The sequence below is a fragment of the Ipomoea nil genome, unplaced genomic scaffold, assembly GCF_001879475.1.
Source record: "Ipomoea nil cultivar Tokyo-kokei standard unplaced genomic scaffold, Asagao_1.1 scaffold0869, whole genome shotgun sequence".
In the NCBI taxonomy this organism is placed as follows: Eukaryota; Viridiplantae; Streptophyta; class Magnoliopsida; order Solanales; family Convolvulaceae; genus Ipomoea; species Ipomoea nil.
In genome coordinates, this window is record NW_017617297.1 from 481,749 (window position 1) to 501,281 (window position 19,533).

The following is a 19,533-nucleotide window of genomic DNA, read 5'->3' on the forward strand; positions in this document are numbered from 1 at the left end:
TAAAATTAGTGTAATGTATAAATGAAATATCATTAGTGTAAAACTAAAATGACATATTCTTTACTCGATAATGTGATGACTTTGTAACGTTTTTTGATACATTCAAAGGTTGAAGGTCAAAGATATGATTTCCTACTTAAAATCACGAAGAAATATGATTAAACTATATATTTATACCGATGATTTTTGCGATGTGGTTAAAGGAATATAATATGGTTATTCATAATTTATGGGTTGCAGCTTGTAATATAGCAATATTTAAAGTTGTAAGAACAAAGAAACATGTTTATTAGTGACACTATTGCATTACTCAATTGAAATAAATAAAACAAATAAAATTAACATTAACATTACACATGAAATAAAATTACCATCAATAAATTGCTGTTCAAATAAACCCAAAGATGCATAACTTCAATCCACACTATAGAGAAAGAGATACTAAGGGGTGGGGGGTGGGAGTAGGGGTGGGTGGGTGGGAGTGGAATCATGAAGAAAGAAATCATAGGCTCGACATCCTTTCATGTCAATCCATCAAATCTACAGCTTAGACCCTGCAATATCAAAAAAATAAAAACGAATAATGAGCCAAATTATATATTATAAAAAGTAAAATAAAAAGAAATTGAAAGTGATAGTGAAAGGCCATTGATTCATGTGCAATGGAAACAAATACAATTAATTACCTTGTACTATTTGAAACCTATTATTCATCATTTAGTCCTCTGTATATTTTGTCTTCTTTTTAAATGGCATCATGTATGCATGCAACTTGCACAGCTGTTCTTTTTGGTTTTTCATCAACTTTATTATTTTCTTTTTTATCATATAGATTTTACTTAAATATACATAAAGTAAATAATGTAAAAAGTAAAAACTTCTCCCTTTTTCCTATATTGTGGCCTCATTGCCTTTTGGCACAAAGTTTATATAGGACTACTTTTAGTGAGTAAGTAAATTAAATATCTATAATGAGTATTAAGTAGTTAACTTTAAAATAAAAATAAAAAAATTAAGCGAGTTTGACTCACCACCTGACCTCTTTTAAACCTACTATGTTGTCTCCATTTGTTGAAACCCTAATATTAGAAATGTCTCCCAATAAGTATCTAAACTAGAGGTCATTATCAGGCTGGATCGGTTCTATAGTTAATACATTAAACAGGATGCATGTCCTGCTTAATTTTGCACCTAACTTTTTCTTTAAAGTTACTCCTTTTATCCCAAGTTTGCTTTCTAGTTTACTAATGATACTAATTTAAGGAAAGTAGAGAAAATTACTTATTCTTACTTTTTCCTCATAAAGGACCACATTGTAACTCTCTACAAAACAAGGTAAAAGAATCACAATTGTTATATCATAGACCAAGATCCACCTACCTTACATTATATTATAGATCCTTGTCTAACATCACATTCATATTATGTACCTACGGTAATTAATATATTATGTATTTACAATTAATCTATAATGTACCTAATACAATTACTACAATTAACATATTATATATATATTTCCAGTTTACAATTAACATATTATGTATCATATCGTTAATTTATATATTTATAGGTACATAATATGTTAATTGAATATACTGCAGGTACATAATCTGGACCTAAACCATTCTATACTTTCTCTAACTAATGCAGCCCAAAGAGCACTAATGCAGTTCAAAGAGTCAATATACCACCACCGGGTTCGGGAGAGCCACAGAGGTGCCACCTGAGCACAAGGTGCATGTAGTCTGATTTATTTCCAAATAAAAGACATGATGATGACCATGCATTGTGGGGGTATATATATATATATATATATATACGTCACGAGATTGCATAGAAAAACACGTACGAGAATAATCCAACGTAGTATGTAATAATGTTAATTAACCTTAGTGGTAGGGTGGTTTAGAGAGCGCAAGTGTATCCAGGAGGAGGAGTCTTGCCGCAGGTGACGAGGAGCTGAAGAGCGAGCGGAACGTAAATGCTGAGGTTGAGAGCCTTAATCTTCAAGGTTGTGCACAGGCAAGCCGCGGCTTCGAGCTCAACCAGCCCTTTAAGAATGGGGCAGCATTCATTCACGGCGGGGTCGCCGAGCCCGACGTGAACCAGGCCTCCGAGAAGGTCCACGCACGCGCCGAGCTTCAGGGTGTCAATGGGGCAGGTCGCCGCCGCCGGTGGGCAGGGCTTGGCCGGCCCGGGAGTGACCGGAGTGACCACCGGAGGCAGAGTGATTGGAGGGACGGTAACTGGGGGCTTCACCACTGGTGGGAGGGTAATCGGAGGGATGGGAACTGGGGGCTTGACCACCGGCGGGAGTGTAATCGGAGGAACGGTAACTGGGGGCTTGACCACCGGGGGGAGTGTAATCGGAGGGATGGGAACTGGGGGCTTGACGACCGGCGGGAGTGTAATCGGAGGGATGGGAACTGGGGGCTTGACCACCGGTGGGAGGGTGATCGGCGGCACGGTAACGGGAGGTTTAACGACCGGTGGGAGGGTGACCGGAGGTTTAATAGTAATTGGTGGCTTAGGGGTGGGCTTTTTGGGCTTGTGACTGGGCTTTCCGCAGGAGCCACAGGCCAAAATGGGAGTGGCGGAGGAAATGAAAAGCATGGAAATGAGAAGAAGAGCGGTTACCTTAGAGACCTCCATGGTTTAGTGATGAAGAAGGAAGGAAGAGAGAATGGTGATGAGAATTGCAGATAGGGTGAGGAGTTATATAGAACAGTGAGGTGAGTCGGTGAGTGTAGTGAGTAGAGAAAACAAACAAAATGCCCTAAAAGCAATGCATGTGAGTTATGAATAAGGGCTATATGGACTGATCGAATAAGAGATGCCAATTTTTGCTAGTTGGCAACTTAATCTTTTATATGTTTCTACTTAAACTCATCATATGGTCCCGGTAAATTTGGAAAAAAAGTGGTGAAAGTTTAATTTGGACTATATTAGGTTTTCAACACTTCCTTGAAGGTTATGTTGGAGATCAACTTAATTATATATTCTCAAAAGAAACCAAGACTATGTGGTCTAATGGTACCCGGGTTGGACTTCTATTTAGAAGGTTGTGAGTTTGAGCTTTAGTGGATGATGTTTTAGTAGGTTGAGAAAGTATATGAACAGAAAGAATAAAAACACAAAGAATTGTAATCTTTCTACGCTACTCTATATATATATATATATATATTCTTCTAATGTTTAGGAGAAATTCACTAGTACTCCACACAATTTACAAGTGAGAACCAAACAAGTGTTTTGCATACGAATACCACACTATTTGCTAGGGTTTTCACTTTTCACACTACTCAAAGGTCTGCTATTCTTCCTCTATATATCTACCCACAATAGAGATTTACAACGTTTCAACATAAGGGTTGAAAGAATTCCTCAACTAAGAGAATTAATAAAATTGAATTTTCTATTTGAGCTTGATGAAGTAAGTCTATTGAAAATTTTGATGATGGCCTATGTAGCTTTTCAGAATTATAAGATTTATGTGGTTTTATCTTTATTTTAATCAAATAATTTCATCTTCATTTTTATTCATTGGACACTTTATAATTGCGCATTGCTTGTATTTATAACTAATTATCAGATTTTGTTGATACGAAATAATTACGATTAATAATTTAAGCCCTAAAATTTCCATATCAATCGGCCAATATGCAACTCAATTCCAAAACTATAGAATTGCAATTTCAGTATCCATAGACATTATGCAAGGTGTGCAATGCGCAAAGCAATACGTTATCATCTTTGTAAAATCGACCCGAGATTAGTTATTGAGTTATACAATGAGTTCGTAGTGACATTGTTTCATCTAGGACTCGAAGTTAACTCTTAAAGTTAACTCTATGAACTTATTCAATTCAATGACTTAGAGTAAGTATATCAGGACCCTTACCAATTATCCAATTACTAGCTAGCTAGCCCCTCACTTCTAAGCTATAAGCATGAGCAAAGTCAACAAACAGAAGTAACTAACCATGTATGAGTTCAAGCTTTAACCCTAATCATGATTCGCCTAACTGAAGGCCATGTCGTTTATTCACATGATTCTTTTTTTATTTTTATTTTTATTTATAAAAAAAAAAAAAAAAAAAGGGGGGGGGGGGGGGGGGGGGGGATGATTATATATATTTTAATCATACCAATTAGGTTGAAAAAAGTAACATTAGACAACATATTCCCTATTTTCTTTTTTTGGGAAAAAGCACATGAGAGTAAAAGGTATTGAAGGAAATTAAAGGTCTGATCTATTTTAGTATTTTAAAAAAGTACCAATTATATTCAAATATTGTCATAGCAAATGGTATATATTTATTTTCAGGAGGAGTATGTTAACTGTACTCAATATTACTACTACATGTTTTATTTTATTAGAGAAAGAAAATTAAAAGAAAAAAAAAATTGTGGTCCTTTTTACTAATAATCAAAGTCCACCAAGCATGTTAGTCGTGATTAAAATATGGAATAAAAATATAGTGAGTATAGTATACATTTTTCTCGATAACAGTAATATATTCTTAGGGATATAAAAAAAGTTGAAGCAAACGATGAAATAATTTCATGTTATTCTACAAATTAAAGAAAAATTGAAGCAAATGACTTTGTGATCTAGTGGCATGAAGTGACTATATTTCATGAGATATGACTAATTCGATAATTGTGTGTTCATCATTCTTATTTGGAGGAGTTCTTTTCAAAGACATTATTACATACGTGATAAATACGGGACTACTTGTTGGATCACCCGGTCGCGGTCCGCTAAGAACCAATTGGCCGGATTCCAATCGTTCGTGACCGATTGTGTTGCTCGTTGTGAAGATTGAAAAACTTAGTGATACATGTGGTCCGTTAAGAACCAATCGGCCGGATTCCAATCGCTCGTGACCGATTGTGTTGTTCGTTGTGAAGATTGAAAAACTTAGTGATGCTTGTGGTCCGCTAAGAACCAATCGGCCGGATTCCAATTGCTCGTGACCAATTGTGTTGTTTAGTGATGGTTAAAGACGCTCCAGGATTACCTAGTCGGTCCCAAACTTAGTGATGCTTGTGGTCCGCTAAGAACCAATCGGCCGGATTCCAAGATCGGTCCGCTACGTGACCTACTTTGCAAGTTGGAGAACTTAGCTTCCATCCCCTCACTTGTGATATCCAATATATATTGTTACATACACAAAGTCACTGCTTGTTAGATTGATCTCATTACATCATCACCGTCATCCAATAAGTCACTACTTGTTAGTTGTTAGATTCATCTCATTACCCGAACAGATTATAGCTAAGATTATAGCTATATAGTACTCAAGCCAAGACCCTAACTCCACCACAAAAGCTAATTCATGAGTGGAGGTTTGGCCCCAACTTAAGTACCACTCCACAATCTCTTGCGGAGCCGATGTGGGATTGTATCATTGACTGATCGGCCTGACCGAACGATTGACTAAGCACCCTTCTACTTGTTCATCATATACGTATTCTTTGCGTAATCATGACTCACAGTCCAATTCACGCTATCAATACGTATGAATGTAATTAATTATATTTGAATTGTCTTTAAAACTTAACAAATCTGTTTAAAGTTTTTAAAAATAAGAGTTACTTGGAACTTACATATATAGTATTAGTAAACATATACATATTGACACATAAGAATCTCAGTTGTAAGGCATCCCATAACTAATGATTTGCAGAACTATTATAAATTCCTTAGGGATCCAAACTACTACAGACCATTAACAATAATACAACAGAAATAGTAATACAATTTAATTTATTTTTTTTTTTTCATTTTGATGTGCAAGTTGCAGATTGATTTATTTCCGTAAATTTAATTAATTTGTTGTTTCTGAAGAATACAATAGGCATAAATTAACGACTGAAACGTAACTGCGTATACTAGTCGATTTTCACGTGCATGCCCTTCTCAAAATCATGCACCTAATGTGACATATCAGCCGAGAATGAGAGTTATTCTAATTAAATTTTTTTAAAAGGATTGTTATGATTATTTTTTTTAAGGGATTGTTATGATTAGTTAGTATTCATAAATGGTTTAATTACATTGAAGTATTCATCGGTTTGAGAGTTGTAATTATAATCATTGTATTTAAAATTAAAAATTTAAAAAGAAATTAATAACTTGTTCAAATATTTATTGGTATGAAAATGGAAACTATACACATAATTATGAGAAAGCACATAACCGCTACCCGAAGGTGCAGCAACGCCGAACTATTCATAATTGACCAACTAAAATAAAAAAGTCAATAGACAACTTCCCATGAGAAATGAGACTTACATAAAACCTTATAGTTACCAAACTAACTATTTGTCCAACTTGATTGGGGTACTGCTGTCCCAAAAAACTTACATGGTTGTGACATAGTTCAATTAATTGACTAATTCATTGAGATTTACATAATTTAATATAACTTCGTTTTGTTGATAGTCACATGGTACAAGGTTTGATTTTTACAAATAAAGGTTTCAGTTGGTTTATGAGTGATAAATTGTGAGTAAGGACATAGGATCGAGTCCGGACAATCGCAGTGTGAGAATTACATACACCCAATGTGATGGGCTCCTTATTGGCACTAGACACTGGTCCTCTCACTTAATGAATCGTTAAGTCACCGTGGTTTACCATCCATTATCTTGTCGAGGCAGTGTGTGAGGCCTTACGATGAGAAATTTTTGCTTTGTGTGGGGAAGGTATCAAATTAGCTATGAATAACCACAAGTGGTCCACTCAAAATTAAGGTGTAATCCTTTTCACGAAAAAACATTTATACATAAAAATGTTAGGTATTTCTATACCGTACCATCCATTTGTTTCATTCCTATTTCATTATTTAATTGGATATATTGTATCGACCATAATCCGAAAACGGCGCCGTTTCTTTAAGTAAAAAAACGACAATCGTTAAATTTTAACAAATTTTGTATTTTTGGTGTATTCAGAATAAAATAAAACTACAATGTATCTAAAATGAAATTGAATAACTTGTCTCACATATTGTGTTTAATTTATATTATCAAATGAAACTGTAATTGAATTGAAATGATACTTTAGTTGTGTTGAAATGAAATTGCAGTATGTATAAAATGAAACTGAATAACATGTCTCACTTATTGAGTGTATATTATCAAATAAAACTGTAGTTGAATTGAAATGATACTTTAGTTTTGCCGAAATGAAATTACAATATGTATAAAAAGAAATTGAATAACATGTCTCACATATTGAGTGTATATATTTTTAAATGAAACTGTAGTTATATCAAAATGATACCTTAGTTGTGTTGTAATGAAACTACAATATAATGTATATAAAATGAAACTGAATAACAGTTTCACATATTTGAGTGTATATTGTCCAATGAAACCGTAATTAAATTAGAATTACAATTTAGTGGTGTTGTAATAAGACTACAGTATCTATAAAATGAAATTTAATAACATGTCTCATTGTAATTAGACTATTGTATGTATAATATCAACTGAAACTGCAATTGAAACAAAATTAAACTTTAATTGTGCTTAAATGAATTGAAACTACAATGTATATAAAATGAAAACTGAATATGTTATACAAACAGAACTAATTTCACAGACGGATGTCGTTTCTTTTCATTTAAAAAAAAAAAAACGACACCGTTTTGAACCATAACCTACACACTTGTGTGGATCATGATCCACAGTAAAACTTGACAACAACAACTGAGCAGTTTCACATGTTGGCATCATCACGAATTTAATGGTCCGATAGATCTATGAGAAGCTACAAATTGTTATATTTTGTCACATAATTTTGGGAAATATTCAGATTCTGGAAATTATGCATGGTCTTTTCCCAAAATCCATGAAAAGAAAATATTTCTCCTTTAGATTACTTTTGGAGCTAGGATTTACCATAGACGTACGGGGCAAAAATGACAGCCCATGAATGATTAGACAAAAAGCATGCAAATGATACAGCCCATGAATGATTAGACAATAACTATTTTTTTTTTAGACAATAACTATTGATTTCAAGGATAAAAACGGTTTGGAAAAGCAGAGGCGCAGTGAAATGCTAGTTTTCCATTATTGTCTGATTGTAGGGTGTTGAATCACATGCGAAAAAGATATGAAGCACCCAAGATTCAATCACTTTGGATGCTTTTAGATATTATGTGTTACGGAGAATCACCTTTTTTTCTTTTTCTTTTTAACCAAAAAAAAAAAAAAAAAAAAAGGAATTTAGATATGGAAATGTGATGTTTGGTGGGACTTATACTAGATATTGGACAGTATAATAATGATAATTTGAGCAATGTATGTTTCAATTTGAGCGATGTATGTTTTAATTTATTTGAAATGTATAATTTTTATTTTACGAGTAAATGTAAAGAAGTTACGAGCCGGTTGGAGGAGGGAATTACGTGGGAAAGGAATTGTAATTCTATGGGAGATGAATTACTGAGAATAAAGTGGAAATTTAAATTTTAGTGTTTGGTTTACAGGAATAAAATTATTGGAAATTTCAATTCCAATGTTTGGTATACACGAGAATGGAAAAAGAATAAATAGTATAAAGTCTAAAATGCCCACCGTTGTTATCATACATCAATTTTAGGTTAAAAAATGGAGGGTAATTTTATTTCATCATTATTTATCTTTTTTTCTTCATAAAATTCATGGAATTAAAATCTCAATGGGGCATGGGATTTTAATTCTTTGAAAATGAGGGAATTACAAATTCTTCCAACCAAACTAAAGAATTTAGTGATTTTTAGAATTATGTGGGAATTAAGTGGGAATGAAATTTAAATTCCCTCCAACCAAACACCCCATTAAAGTTTAACACTTTTTTTTTTTTTTTTAATATTCTAAAGCATATAACATTTTAAGTCTTAAGTTATGACGTGGAACGACAAATTAAACTCAACTAATCAAGAATACAAAGTATCAATTTAAGATCTAGGTCGGTTATAATCAAAATATCACTTTTCATTTCAGACATTAGGTTTCATTAACAGGTAACAAGAAATGGTAGAACCCCTAATATAACATCAGATCATTATATTATTATTTACACTTCAATTTATGTAAATTAAATAATCAAATTTTAATATAAATTGCTAAAAAAATTTCCTTCTGATATTAATTAGTTAATTGGAAAAATGGTTTTAAAATAAATATTTATACATACACATGTGTACACTTATGTTTTTTATATTGTATTTTTCTCACATGCTTCATATCCTGCATTTCCTTGTTTAGTTGTTTTTCATTTTCATATATGCAACCTAGGTTGTTGTTATTGTTATTGATGTTATTTTGAAATGGGACATTAGTGAATTAAGTCATTAACTACATGATAGGAAAATAATCTTAAAACTTATGTCCTTTTTCCACTTACAAATTATTGATGTTATTTTGAAATGGGACATTAGTGAATTAAGTCATTAACTACATGATAGGAAAATAATCTTAAAACTTATGTCCTTATTCCACTTGCAAATTTCATTTAAAAACAATCCTGAAATATGTATATTACTCTACCAGGGCCGGCCCTGGAGCAAGGGCAGGCTGGGCCCTTGCCCAGGGCCCATGCTTGGGGGAGGGCCCCATCCTATCTCTTATATATATAGTATATATGTATTGAATATAAGTAATTTATATACATATATTTTATAATAATATGAATTAGTTTGGTTGGTAAGATACTTGAAATTTAACCTCATCTAATCAAAGGTTCGTGATCCAATCTTTCCCTTCATGTTTTAGGATTCCTCAACTTTACTTCTTTGCTTATATTCTAATGTATATTTTAAAAATTTATTTTTATTGATTTTTTGTATTTAATACGGAGAAGTATTTTTAATGTAGTTTTTAAATATATAATTTTTCATATATTAATACTAAACATATTATGAAAATTTTTTATATTAAATATATAAATTTTTATATTAAAATTTTAATGCAATTTCTAATTTTATAAACTTTTATATACTTATATTAAACATATTATGAAAAATTGAATTAAAAAATTTTCAATCAACTCATGTTAACCAAACAAGACACGTAAAAATAGGACGGAGGGGGTTATATGATATATTTTGAGATTGAATTATAAAAAAAAAAATTAAAAGATAATTTACTCCGTACCTTTTTATGAATATCTAATCAATGTAATATAGAAGCTTCTATCATGTGTCATTATATGTATTCAAATTATTCTTAAAAAAGTTTAAAATTTATCTATTTAAAAGAAAAAGTATTTGTATTCAAAAAAAAAAAAAAGTATTTATAAAAATCATATAAATAATATAGAAGATGTGTGATTTATAATATGCTTTATGTTCAAACTATTTTATCTAGATAATTATGTTTCATATATTTTTACAATTTTTTATTGCGTTTTGAAATATTTTAATTTCTTGCTCATAGCCAAAAAAGATTTTTAGCTTTCCATATGTTTGTAATTATTGTTTTATAAATGTTTAATAATAATTAATTTATTATTTATTATGATAAATGTTATTGTTTATAAGTTTACTCGATTTTAAATTATTTATTTATTTTTATAAACTATAATATTATTTATTTATGAAGGCAAGACTTACACGTTTATTTATTATTTTGCATTAAGGAAAGCACCTAGAAATTTTTTTCATGATTACTGTTGTGTATGTAAAATTGTTAAAAACTTGTTAATCTTATTTAAAGTTATTGATATTAATAATTTTTTCCTTATTTAATTTAAATTTTAGGCATGAAATATATATTAACCGGGGCCTTTTTTTTTATCTTTCCCCGAGCATATAAAATGATAGGATCGGCCCTGTACTCTACTTGGCCAAAACAAACAAATTTCACACATCTTAATTTTTATTTTATTTTCTTTTTGTTATCAAACATCAATTAATTATTGAACTTTTGCAATGTCATAGTTTTAAAAAAGAATTGATATTATATTTGAATCTACCTAAAAATATTTATCTATAGATTATATTGATGGTGAGAACTCAAATGAAAGGTAGGATCAAAATAGGACAACCAAAAGTGCAAGGTGTACTCACATAACATAAGTATGAAAGTGGGGATAGTCACAACTCAAAAAGCAAAAATAGAAATAAACAGAGAGAGAATTGAGTCTATCCAATACTCTCTTTGTCCTATTTTCTTTGTTACAAATATTATTCATGGAAGAAATCAAACCTCTTTTTTCGTATATTTTCATTTAACAAATATTTATAAATTTGAAATTCTTCTTTACGTATTTAATAAAACTTTATATATATGCATGTATGTATGTATGGTTCAGGTGAAAAGTAGGGGTGGGCGTTTCGGGTTTCAGTTCGATTATTTTCGGTTTCGGTTTTTCGGTTTTAAAACAGTTAAACCATTCGGTTTAACATTAGGGTTCGGTTCGGTTTGAAACGGTTCGATTTCGGTTCGGATTTAATTCGATTCGGTGTTTGGTTCGATTTAAGATCCCTAAATTTCAACATTTCCTAATTTTTCGAACATACTATCAAACAATATATATTCACATAATCCAAATTCAAACTCTAAACATTATATAACAAAATAGCAATCCAAAGTATAAACACAATACTAAGTACTAATTACCAAACATCAGTTAACGTTTTTGCACAAGCGACTCTTCAGTTGATTCAGTTGGAATATTTTTATTGATAGGATGAATAATCATATATCTGTATAGTTGATATTAAAAGAACAAGTATCAATTACTATATAGTTAATTTTTAGACACAATCTGTCATTGCTAGTGCACTCAAAATATATTCCAGTACTAGAAAATAATTATAGTGCATTGGAAATTAAAATTAGAATGACTGTAAAGCACATTAAATTTATAGAAAAACATGAAACTAAGGAAAATACTGAATATTGTAAATATAACTCAAGTTAGATATAATTGTGAGGTAAAGAACAATTGCGATAAACAACAAAAGTGCAATGTAGAAAACAAGCTATAAAGAAATCAAATAAAAAATTTAAGATTCGGTACCAGTAAGAATGAGAACTGAACGGCGGAGCAGGCATCAAGGAACTTGAATTTACTTTATTACAATTATTATAATAATAATAATAATTATTATTATTATTATTATTATTATTATTATTATTATTATTTATTAAAAAATTTATATAGCATTTGGTTCGGTTCGGTTTTTGCCAAACTGTTCGGTTTCGGTTCGGTTCGGTACTAAACCGTTCGGGTTACAAAATTTCGAAGCGTTCAGTTTTCTATTACTAGTTCGGTTCGATTTGGTTCGGTTCGGATTATCCGAACCAAAGTGCCCACCCCTAGTGAAAAGTGTAGATTGATCTAATCCAACCATTTAGATAGATCAACATTTGTGGATTGTTGAAAAATATTTGAGAAAATAGGCAAATAAGTTTTATAAATATAAAAAATTTGAATGTTTGTAATAATTATAAAATTGATTTTATTTTTTTTTTACTAAAACTCTGAATAATTCATAAATTTGATGAGTGATTGTGATCAATCCTCACCTTTTGCATGAGGACTATGTTCACACACAGGGGCGGACCCAGCATGGGGGCAGCTGCCCCCCCTCACCCCACCCCTACTCCCACCCCATATATAACCTTTGTATGTATATATGTATATATAGTTCAAGTTTTAGTATAAGTATAATAAAATAGATAAAAATTAATGAAAGATGACTAGGTCAGGTGGTAAGTCCTGTGCGTTAACTTTGTAAGAAGCCTAACTTTGTAAGAACCCTAGGTTTGAATCCTATCCTCAGCATGTTTGCAGACTTTACCACCTATTATTTAGGTGGATTTTTAAATATTAATTAATTGTGACATTTACACATATATATAACTTTCTTTTACATTAATAATGAGATGTGTTTATAATGTATTTTTTATTCGAATTATTTTATCAAATTAATTATGTTTCATATTTTGTTATGAATATTTTTTATAAAATTTTGATGTGTTTTATTTTTTGTCCACCTTCAACAATATTTATGGCTATTCTTTTTCGTTTTAATGCGTTTTGCCCGCACTGAAAAAATTTTCTGGGTCCGTCACTGTTCACACACACACGTACGCGCGCGCGCACACACACGCACAAAGGCACACTTTTTATAATGTGATATTAAATAAATTAAATATTACAAAAAAAAATTGAATCAAATTATCTTTACATATATAGTAGTCCACATGTCTCACGAATGATTAGACTTAATTTGATTCAATTTTTTTTATAATATTTAATTTAATATCACATTATAAAATTTGTGTGTATAAATATATATATATATATATATATATATATATATATATATATATATATATATATATATATATATATATATAAATAAGAGATCAAATGTGGCAATTGACTTTAGGTAAATGATGGGGTATAATCTCAACCATTGATCTAATTAAAGTCAACAGCCCAGATTAAACATAGATTAAATAAAACGCGGTGGCAATTTGGTTTATATGCATCTAGGTCAAATTTAACGTGCGTGGTTTTCCATCTTAAGGTGTGTGATTTTTGTGTTTAAGGTGCGTGATTTCTGTGATGTGTGCTTAAGGTCTGAAACTTAATGTGCCGTCAGTCTAAAGTTTTAGGTGCGTGATTTTTCTTCTTAAGGTGCGTGGTCTGTGTGTTTGGTGCGTCGTCAGTTGTTGAAACTTAATTAAGGTGATCGGTCTAAAGCTTTAGGTACGTTGTTTTCCTTCTTAAGGTGTGTTATTATTTTCCATCTTAAAGTGCTTCGTTTTCCTTCTTAAGGTGCTTTGTTTTCCTTGTTAAGGTGCTTTGTTTTCCTTCTTAAGGTGTGTCATTTTTTACAGTTTGCTTCTTTAACTGAGGACGCACATTTTTTTTTTAATTTTCATTGATTTGAGCCGCTGATCTAGATTTGATCAATAGCTCAGATCTAACCCCATCTTTCACCTCGGAGCATCTCCGCACTTGAATTGCGTCCTATAAATAAATAAATAAATAAATAAATAAATATATATATATATATATATATATATATATATATATATATATATATATATATATATATATATATATATATATAATTAGGGTGAGGTTCCTAGGAGAACCAACCTCCCCATGAGTCAATGAGAACCAATCTCATCCATTAAAATAATAGATCTATAGATGATATTAATTGGAAAATTAAAAATGCATATGTCGATATAGACATTATGATGTGTGCATATTAAGCGTGTGTTGTGTGTAACATAGGGACATACTTAATATGCACACATCATAATGCGTAATATGCACATGCACGTTTTTAGTCCACCAATTAATCTCATTCAGTCACTCATAGATCTATTTTTTTTAATGGATGAGATTGATTCTCATGGACTTGGTTTTCATATGATCTCTAATTTATATTTTTTGTAATAATACTGACTCTATTGCAATGCAGTATATGTTTATTACTTTCTCAACTTACTGAAACATAAAAAATCAATACCACCCCACTAAGGCTTGAACCTATGATCTCTAATCTATATATAGAGTGAGAATGATGGTGAGAAATTAGCAAATTAAAGAAAGATAGGATGAAAATGAGAGAAGCAAAAGTGCAAAGCCAGTTAGCCAGGTGTACTCACACAAATGAAAAATAAATAAATAAATAAAAATGAGAGTGGGGGATGGTCACAACTCAAAAGCCAGGCAAGGATTTGGCCCCAATCCGTGAAGGGGATGCAGCTAGCAAGCAATGCATGTTGTCTTTGAGGCTGTATTATTTTGTAGTTTTGCGCATCCGTGAGTCTGCTTCCTCATCTTGATGTGATTGGTCGGGTAAATTAAAATTTAAATTAAACACAATAATTTAAATATTTTCCTTTTTTGAAAACAATTATTGCGATCTATGAATTATGATGCACAAAAAATTTCAAAAAGTATTTTTGTATTTCAGACACATCCACATGCATAGGAAATTTATTACTCTATAGGACATTGGTCTAATAGATAAAAAGTTTCACTTAACACTTACTTTCAGGGGGGTATGATGCAATTCTCAATTTCTACTACGCATAAACATTATTAAGGATTTGAGTTTGAGTTGAATTCGATGTACATAAAAGTGTATAGTTTAATGTTACCTCCTCTTAGATGTAAGGGCGTATTCATGAGGTATAGTAATCCATCAAAGTCAAAAATAATAATAATAAATTGAATTATTAAAAAAAAAAAAATCTCTAGTCCTTTAATTTTCTCATCTTTGTTGATATAACCAAAAGATCAATCCATACATGGTTTTATTTTTTTCATTCTTTAAAAAAAAAAAAAAAAAAAAAAAAAAAAAAAAAAAAAAGAAAGAAGAAGATGCAGTGTACTAAAAGGAGTCGTGTTTATTCTACTTTCGGTAAATAGAGTATATACAATGGCATTTTTACCTTTTGTTCTTGAATTTGATTTTTTTCTATCTTTAGTTTTTTGACTTAAAATAAACATTTCACTTTTAGTTCAAAATATCCAAAATGCCCTTAAATGTGTTAAGAGTAAAGTTCAACAAATGTTTCATAAAATAAGGGCTTTTTAGGCATTTAAAACTAAAAGTAGAATATGTTTTAACGAGTTAATACCTAATTTTGTCATCGACCATAGTGATTTTTCTTGATTTAGTTCTAAATGACTTTTTGTGCTTAATTAGGTCCTCGCATTCAAAAAAAAAAAGTGCTTAATTAGGTCCTCGACTTCGATAATGTTATCCAATTGAGTCCTCGACTGTTAGAATCAATTACTAAATCGAGAAAAATCATTATAGTCGATGACAAAATTGGATAAAGTCACTATAGTCAAAGACTAACTCGGGTAAAATTACTATAGTCGATGACTAAATTGGGTATTAATATAATAGAGGTGAAATTACAAAGCTATTTTAACAAAGAACTCAATTGAGTAAAACCATCAAAATAGATTACCTAATTAAGCACAAAAAGCTGTTTATGAGTAAATCGATTAAAACCACTCTAGTCAAAGTAGAATTAACAAATAAAAATCAACATTCAAAAATAAATATTGTTAGAAATAAGTGTAAAATTAGATTTTGATAATGTAATGCACAAAATAGGTTAGAATTTAAACCTCTAGATTTTCCGTTGTAAAATTTGACTAAATTAGATGAGTTAATTCCACCGAAGGTCCCTTGTCTTTGGTTGTAATTTCAAATTTAGTCTCAGACTATTGTTTTTGTCATTTTACATCCCAGACTATTGTTTTTTGGACACTTTTAGTCCTTCTCATGATTTTTTCTATTTTTAGTAAGGGCATTTTTGTCTCTTCATATTTTTCTTTTGTTATTTTCCGTTTCAACCAGTTTAATTGGTTTAGAACTTTAGGTAACCTCTGACTTTTAGTAACCATATTTTTCAACAAATTTTTAGTAAAGTCCTAAACCAATTAAATTGGTTGAAACCGGAAAAATAACAAAAGAAAAATATGAAAGGACAAAAATACCCTTACTAAAAATAGAAAAATTCATGAGAAGGACTAAAAGTGTCTAAAAACGATAGTCTAGGATGTAAAATGACAAAAACGATAGTTTGGGACTAAATTTGAAATTGTCACCAAAGACAAGGGACCTCCGATGGAATTAACTCAAATTAAATCATAAGACTATATAGCTTGAGTTGTTGCAATATAGGTTAAAGTAATACTACAAGATTAAGCATCATGGATTACTCAAGTACTCAACGCAATAGAAGTTGGAAGATGATGTATTTGTTCACGTCAGCATATAACAGAAGTTGAGTACTGGCAAGACTTTCTATAGCAGCAAGCTTCTAGCAAGACTTCCGACAACATGACTTTTAAAGTAGTAGAAGTTTTAGGGCAACACGAGTTATCCAAACAGCAAAGCTAGACCAACAGCAGAGGATTGCTAGCAATAATAGAGAATTCTACAAGTAGTAGAGAATCCTAAGTAGCAAAGGTTTTAATAAATAGTACAACTTATGAGCAAAGAAGGGTGATAAGTAGGAGACATGCATTCCGAAGATGACAATGAAAAAAAAACGCTTCTTATGAACTATGATATGCAGTTCAGCTCGATTGGTAGGCTACTTTCTAAAAAATCGATCAAATTTCTCACTGAGCTAAGATTGGATGTGTATTTTTGGACGGAAATATTGCCAATTGACAGAAGTACGGAGACGAATATATATCCATGTGGTGTACATGCAAGACTTTTCCATCAAAGTTTGTCTTGTTTACGTTTGGCCAAATCATTAATAACTTTAAAGAAGCTTTAAGTTCCTTTGAGGACCCCAGCTTCCAATTTCTGAAGTTGTTTTTTTGTCAGACGGTAAGGAATGACTTACCATTCCATCGAACTTTGTTGTAAACGCTTCTATTTATTATGATTAATGAATTAGGGCGCTCTTATTTTTAAAAAAATAATCATCAAGACATTCTCTATTCAGGACACGAGGTACCTTTATTGCTAGTTTTGGATGTTGACACGTAGATCAAAGAAGATACTTGCCCAATCAAGTAAAGTTGCATGCTTTTGAAAGAGATAAAGATCAATTTTATAAATAAGTTGCACGCAATGATTGGATACAAGTCTACACTTGACAAATTAAAACATTGCAAATTTCTAAGTTCGAGTTTGTCGATCTCACTCCAACGGAAAAATATGAAATCCAAGTATATATAAATGGGAGTGATGTTGAAGGAGAAAGCATGAGATAAATAAGAGATCATGTCAAGGGCATTCAAGCATTAAAAGTTTTCTTCAAGATCAAGATCTAGTCACTCAAAAACTCAAAAAGCTTCAATTGTTGACACAATTTACTTAAGAGTCTTTCAATTGGAGAAAAATCAACTCTCGATTGATCTTTGTTGTACATCTCTACACATGGTTGTTGAAAGAGTAAGAGTAGCAAACTCGTGAAGTATTGTGAAAACTTTATTAGCAAACTGTGTGCTAACTTTGTGATCAAAGCACAAATTTATTTTTACTTGTAATTTGTGTGATGGATAAGATTACTAGTGAAATTCCTACTAAGTGAACAAGGAGAAAAGTATAGCCCTATCTCTTCACTTTAAGTATTTACCTTCTCCAATAGTGAAATCCTACCATACCCAAAAACAAAACAAAAAAAACAAAAAAAAAAAAACAAAAAAAAAAAACAAAACAAAAAACAAACAAAAAAAAACAAACAAACAAACAAAAAAAACAAAAAACAAAAACAAAAAAAAAAAAAACAAAACCAACCCCCAAAAAAAAAAAAAAAAAGTGGTAGTTATGTTCAAGTCTTAAAAAAATTTAAAAGAATCAAACATCTTAATTAATTTTAAGGTGATTTAATTTTTATATTTTTAGATAACACCAAACATGTTAATTAATTTTTCTTGCAAAGTTATTTCCATCAATACATTCTTTAGAAATATTCTCCTGGCCATAAATATAATTCTTGGGAAAGTACTAAATGCCTTCCTAAGAAAAAATTATATGTACTAAATTTTATAAGTTATTTTTTTCTTATTATTTTAAATTTATTTCAGTGTTGAACATTCTGTAAACTAAAAAATGACATCCGAAAAAAAAAAATATTCTATTGATGGCGCTATGGGATCTCGGTGTTCATTTTGTTGGGAAAGTCTTGGCCCAGGGGAGATGACATAGAAGAATGATGGCCCAAGAAGTTGAAGGGGGGTGTGAACAGAAGCAAAATATTAACAAAGGTCAACCACATGGTTCAAACGCATAACCTCCAACATAACATCACAAGCACCAACCACCCAAGCTATTTAGGATATCACACATTAAAAGGTAGGATGCTAGCGATCTATTGACCCTTGTAAAGATCGTTGGCATCCAGGTAGTGTGGGGACACGTGTATGGTCAAGAATGAAGGCAAACTAGAGTCATACATTTGTCGAGCATCTGGAGCGGCCTCTACACTATAAATAGGCATCATCCCTTGGTCCTTACAATATATACATTTGTCGAGCATCAGAATGATGCCTTATTTCCTTTTAAGGCATCATCCCTTGTCCTTACAATCCTTCATAGTCAAATGGTATGGGTTCCTGACTTTCAACAGGAACACCAGGGTTTGATATTCATTATGTATTATATATTCTTTGGGCCGTATCTCAGACTTTGTACATACCATTTTAGACCTAGCACCCCGAACAATAATACTACTATTTTTCTACCTCGTCCCGACAAAACCATTGTCTATATATTCATGCAAGGATACTTCCTGTTTGGGCAACCCCGTTCTATATTTCAATACATGATCTATAGTGGACCTGGTCCCGACAAAACTATCATGTGTATATTCAAGCTAGGATACTTCCTGTTTGGGCAAAAAGTAAATAAAAATTAACCACATGCATCACATATGAGCCACACAATAGGTAGGAATTAATGAGCTTCACTTTAGACCACAAATTTTTCTTGAGCAAAAGACATAGCACATTAAATAGTTTTGTTGTCCTATGTAAATATGGCCTAAAGTAAGAAATTGTGGAGGTAGATGAAT

At 31.2% G+C, this 19,533-nt stretch overlaps 1 protein-coding gene and 1 long non-coding RNA gene across 3 annotated transcripts; one reads left to right on the forward strand and one right to left on the reverse strand.

Moving 5' to 3' along the window:
- Window positions 1-289: 289 nt before the first annotated feature.
- On the reverse strand, window positions 290-2,776 carry LOC109178794 (36.4 kDa proline-rich protein-like). 2 transcript variants are annotated; one of them, XM_019328359.1, is made up of 3 exons: window positions 2,531-2,742; window positions 1,889-2,482; window positions 290-554 (listed from the first exon to the last, which is right to left on the reverse strand). In XM_019328359.1, exons 1-2 carry the CDS (start codon window positions 2,650-2,652, stop codon window positions 1,906-1,908), a joined length of 699 nt encoding a protein of 232 aa, XP_019183904.1. In that variant the 5' UTR covers window positions 2,653-2,742; the 3' UTR covers window positions 290-554; window positions 1,889-1,905. The 2 variants fall into 2 exon arrangements, with proteins under 2 accessions (XP_019183904.1, XP_019183903.1); XM_019328358.1 differs by having other exon boundaries at window positions 1,889-2,776.
- Window positions 2,777-2,837: 61 nt separating this feature from the next.
- LOC109178795 lies at window positions 2,838-19,533 on the forward strand. Its single transcript, XR_002053765.1, has 3 exons — window positions 2,838-2,922; window positions 16,160-16,163; window positions 19,524-19,533. It is a non-coding gene; the product is annotated as an uncharacterized LOC109178795 (long non-coding RNA).

What these genes read in the sequence shown, in the direction of transcription:
- LOC109178794 (XM_019328358.1), bottom strand. Translation starts at nt 2,652, where the DNA reads ATGGAGGTCTCTAAGGTAACCGCTCTTCTTCTCATTTCCATGCTTTTC.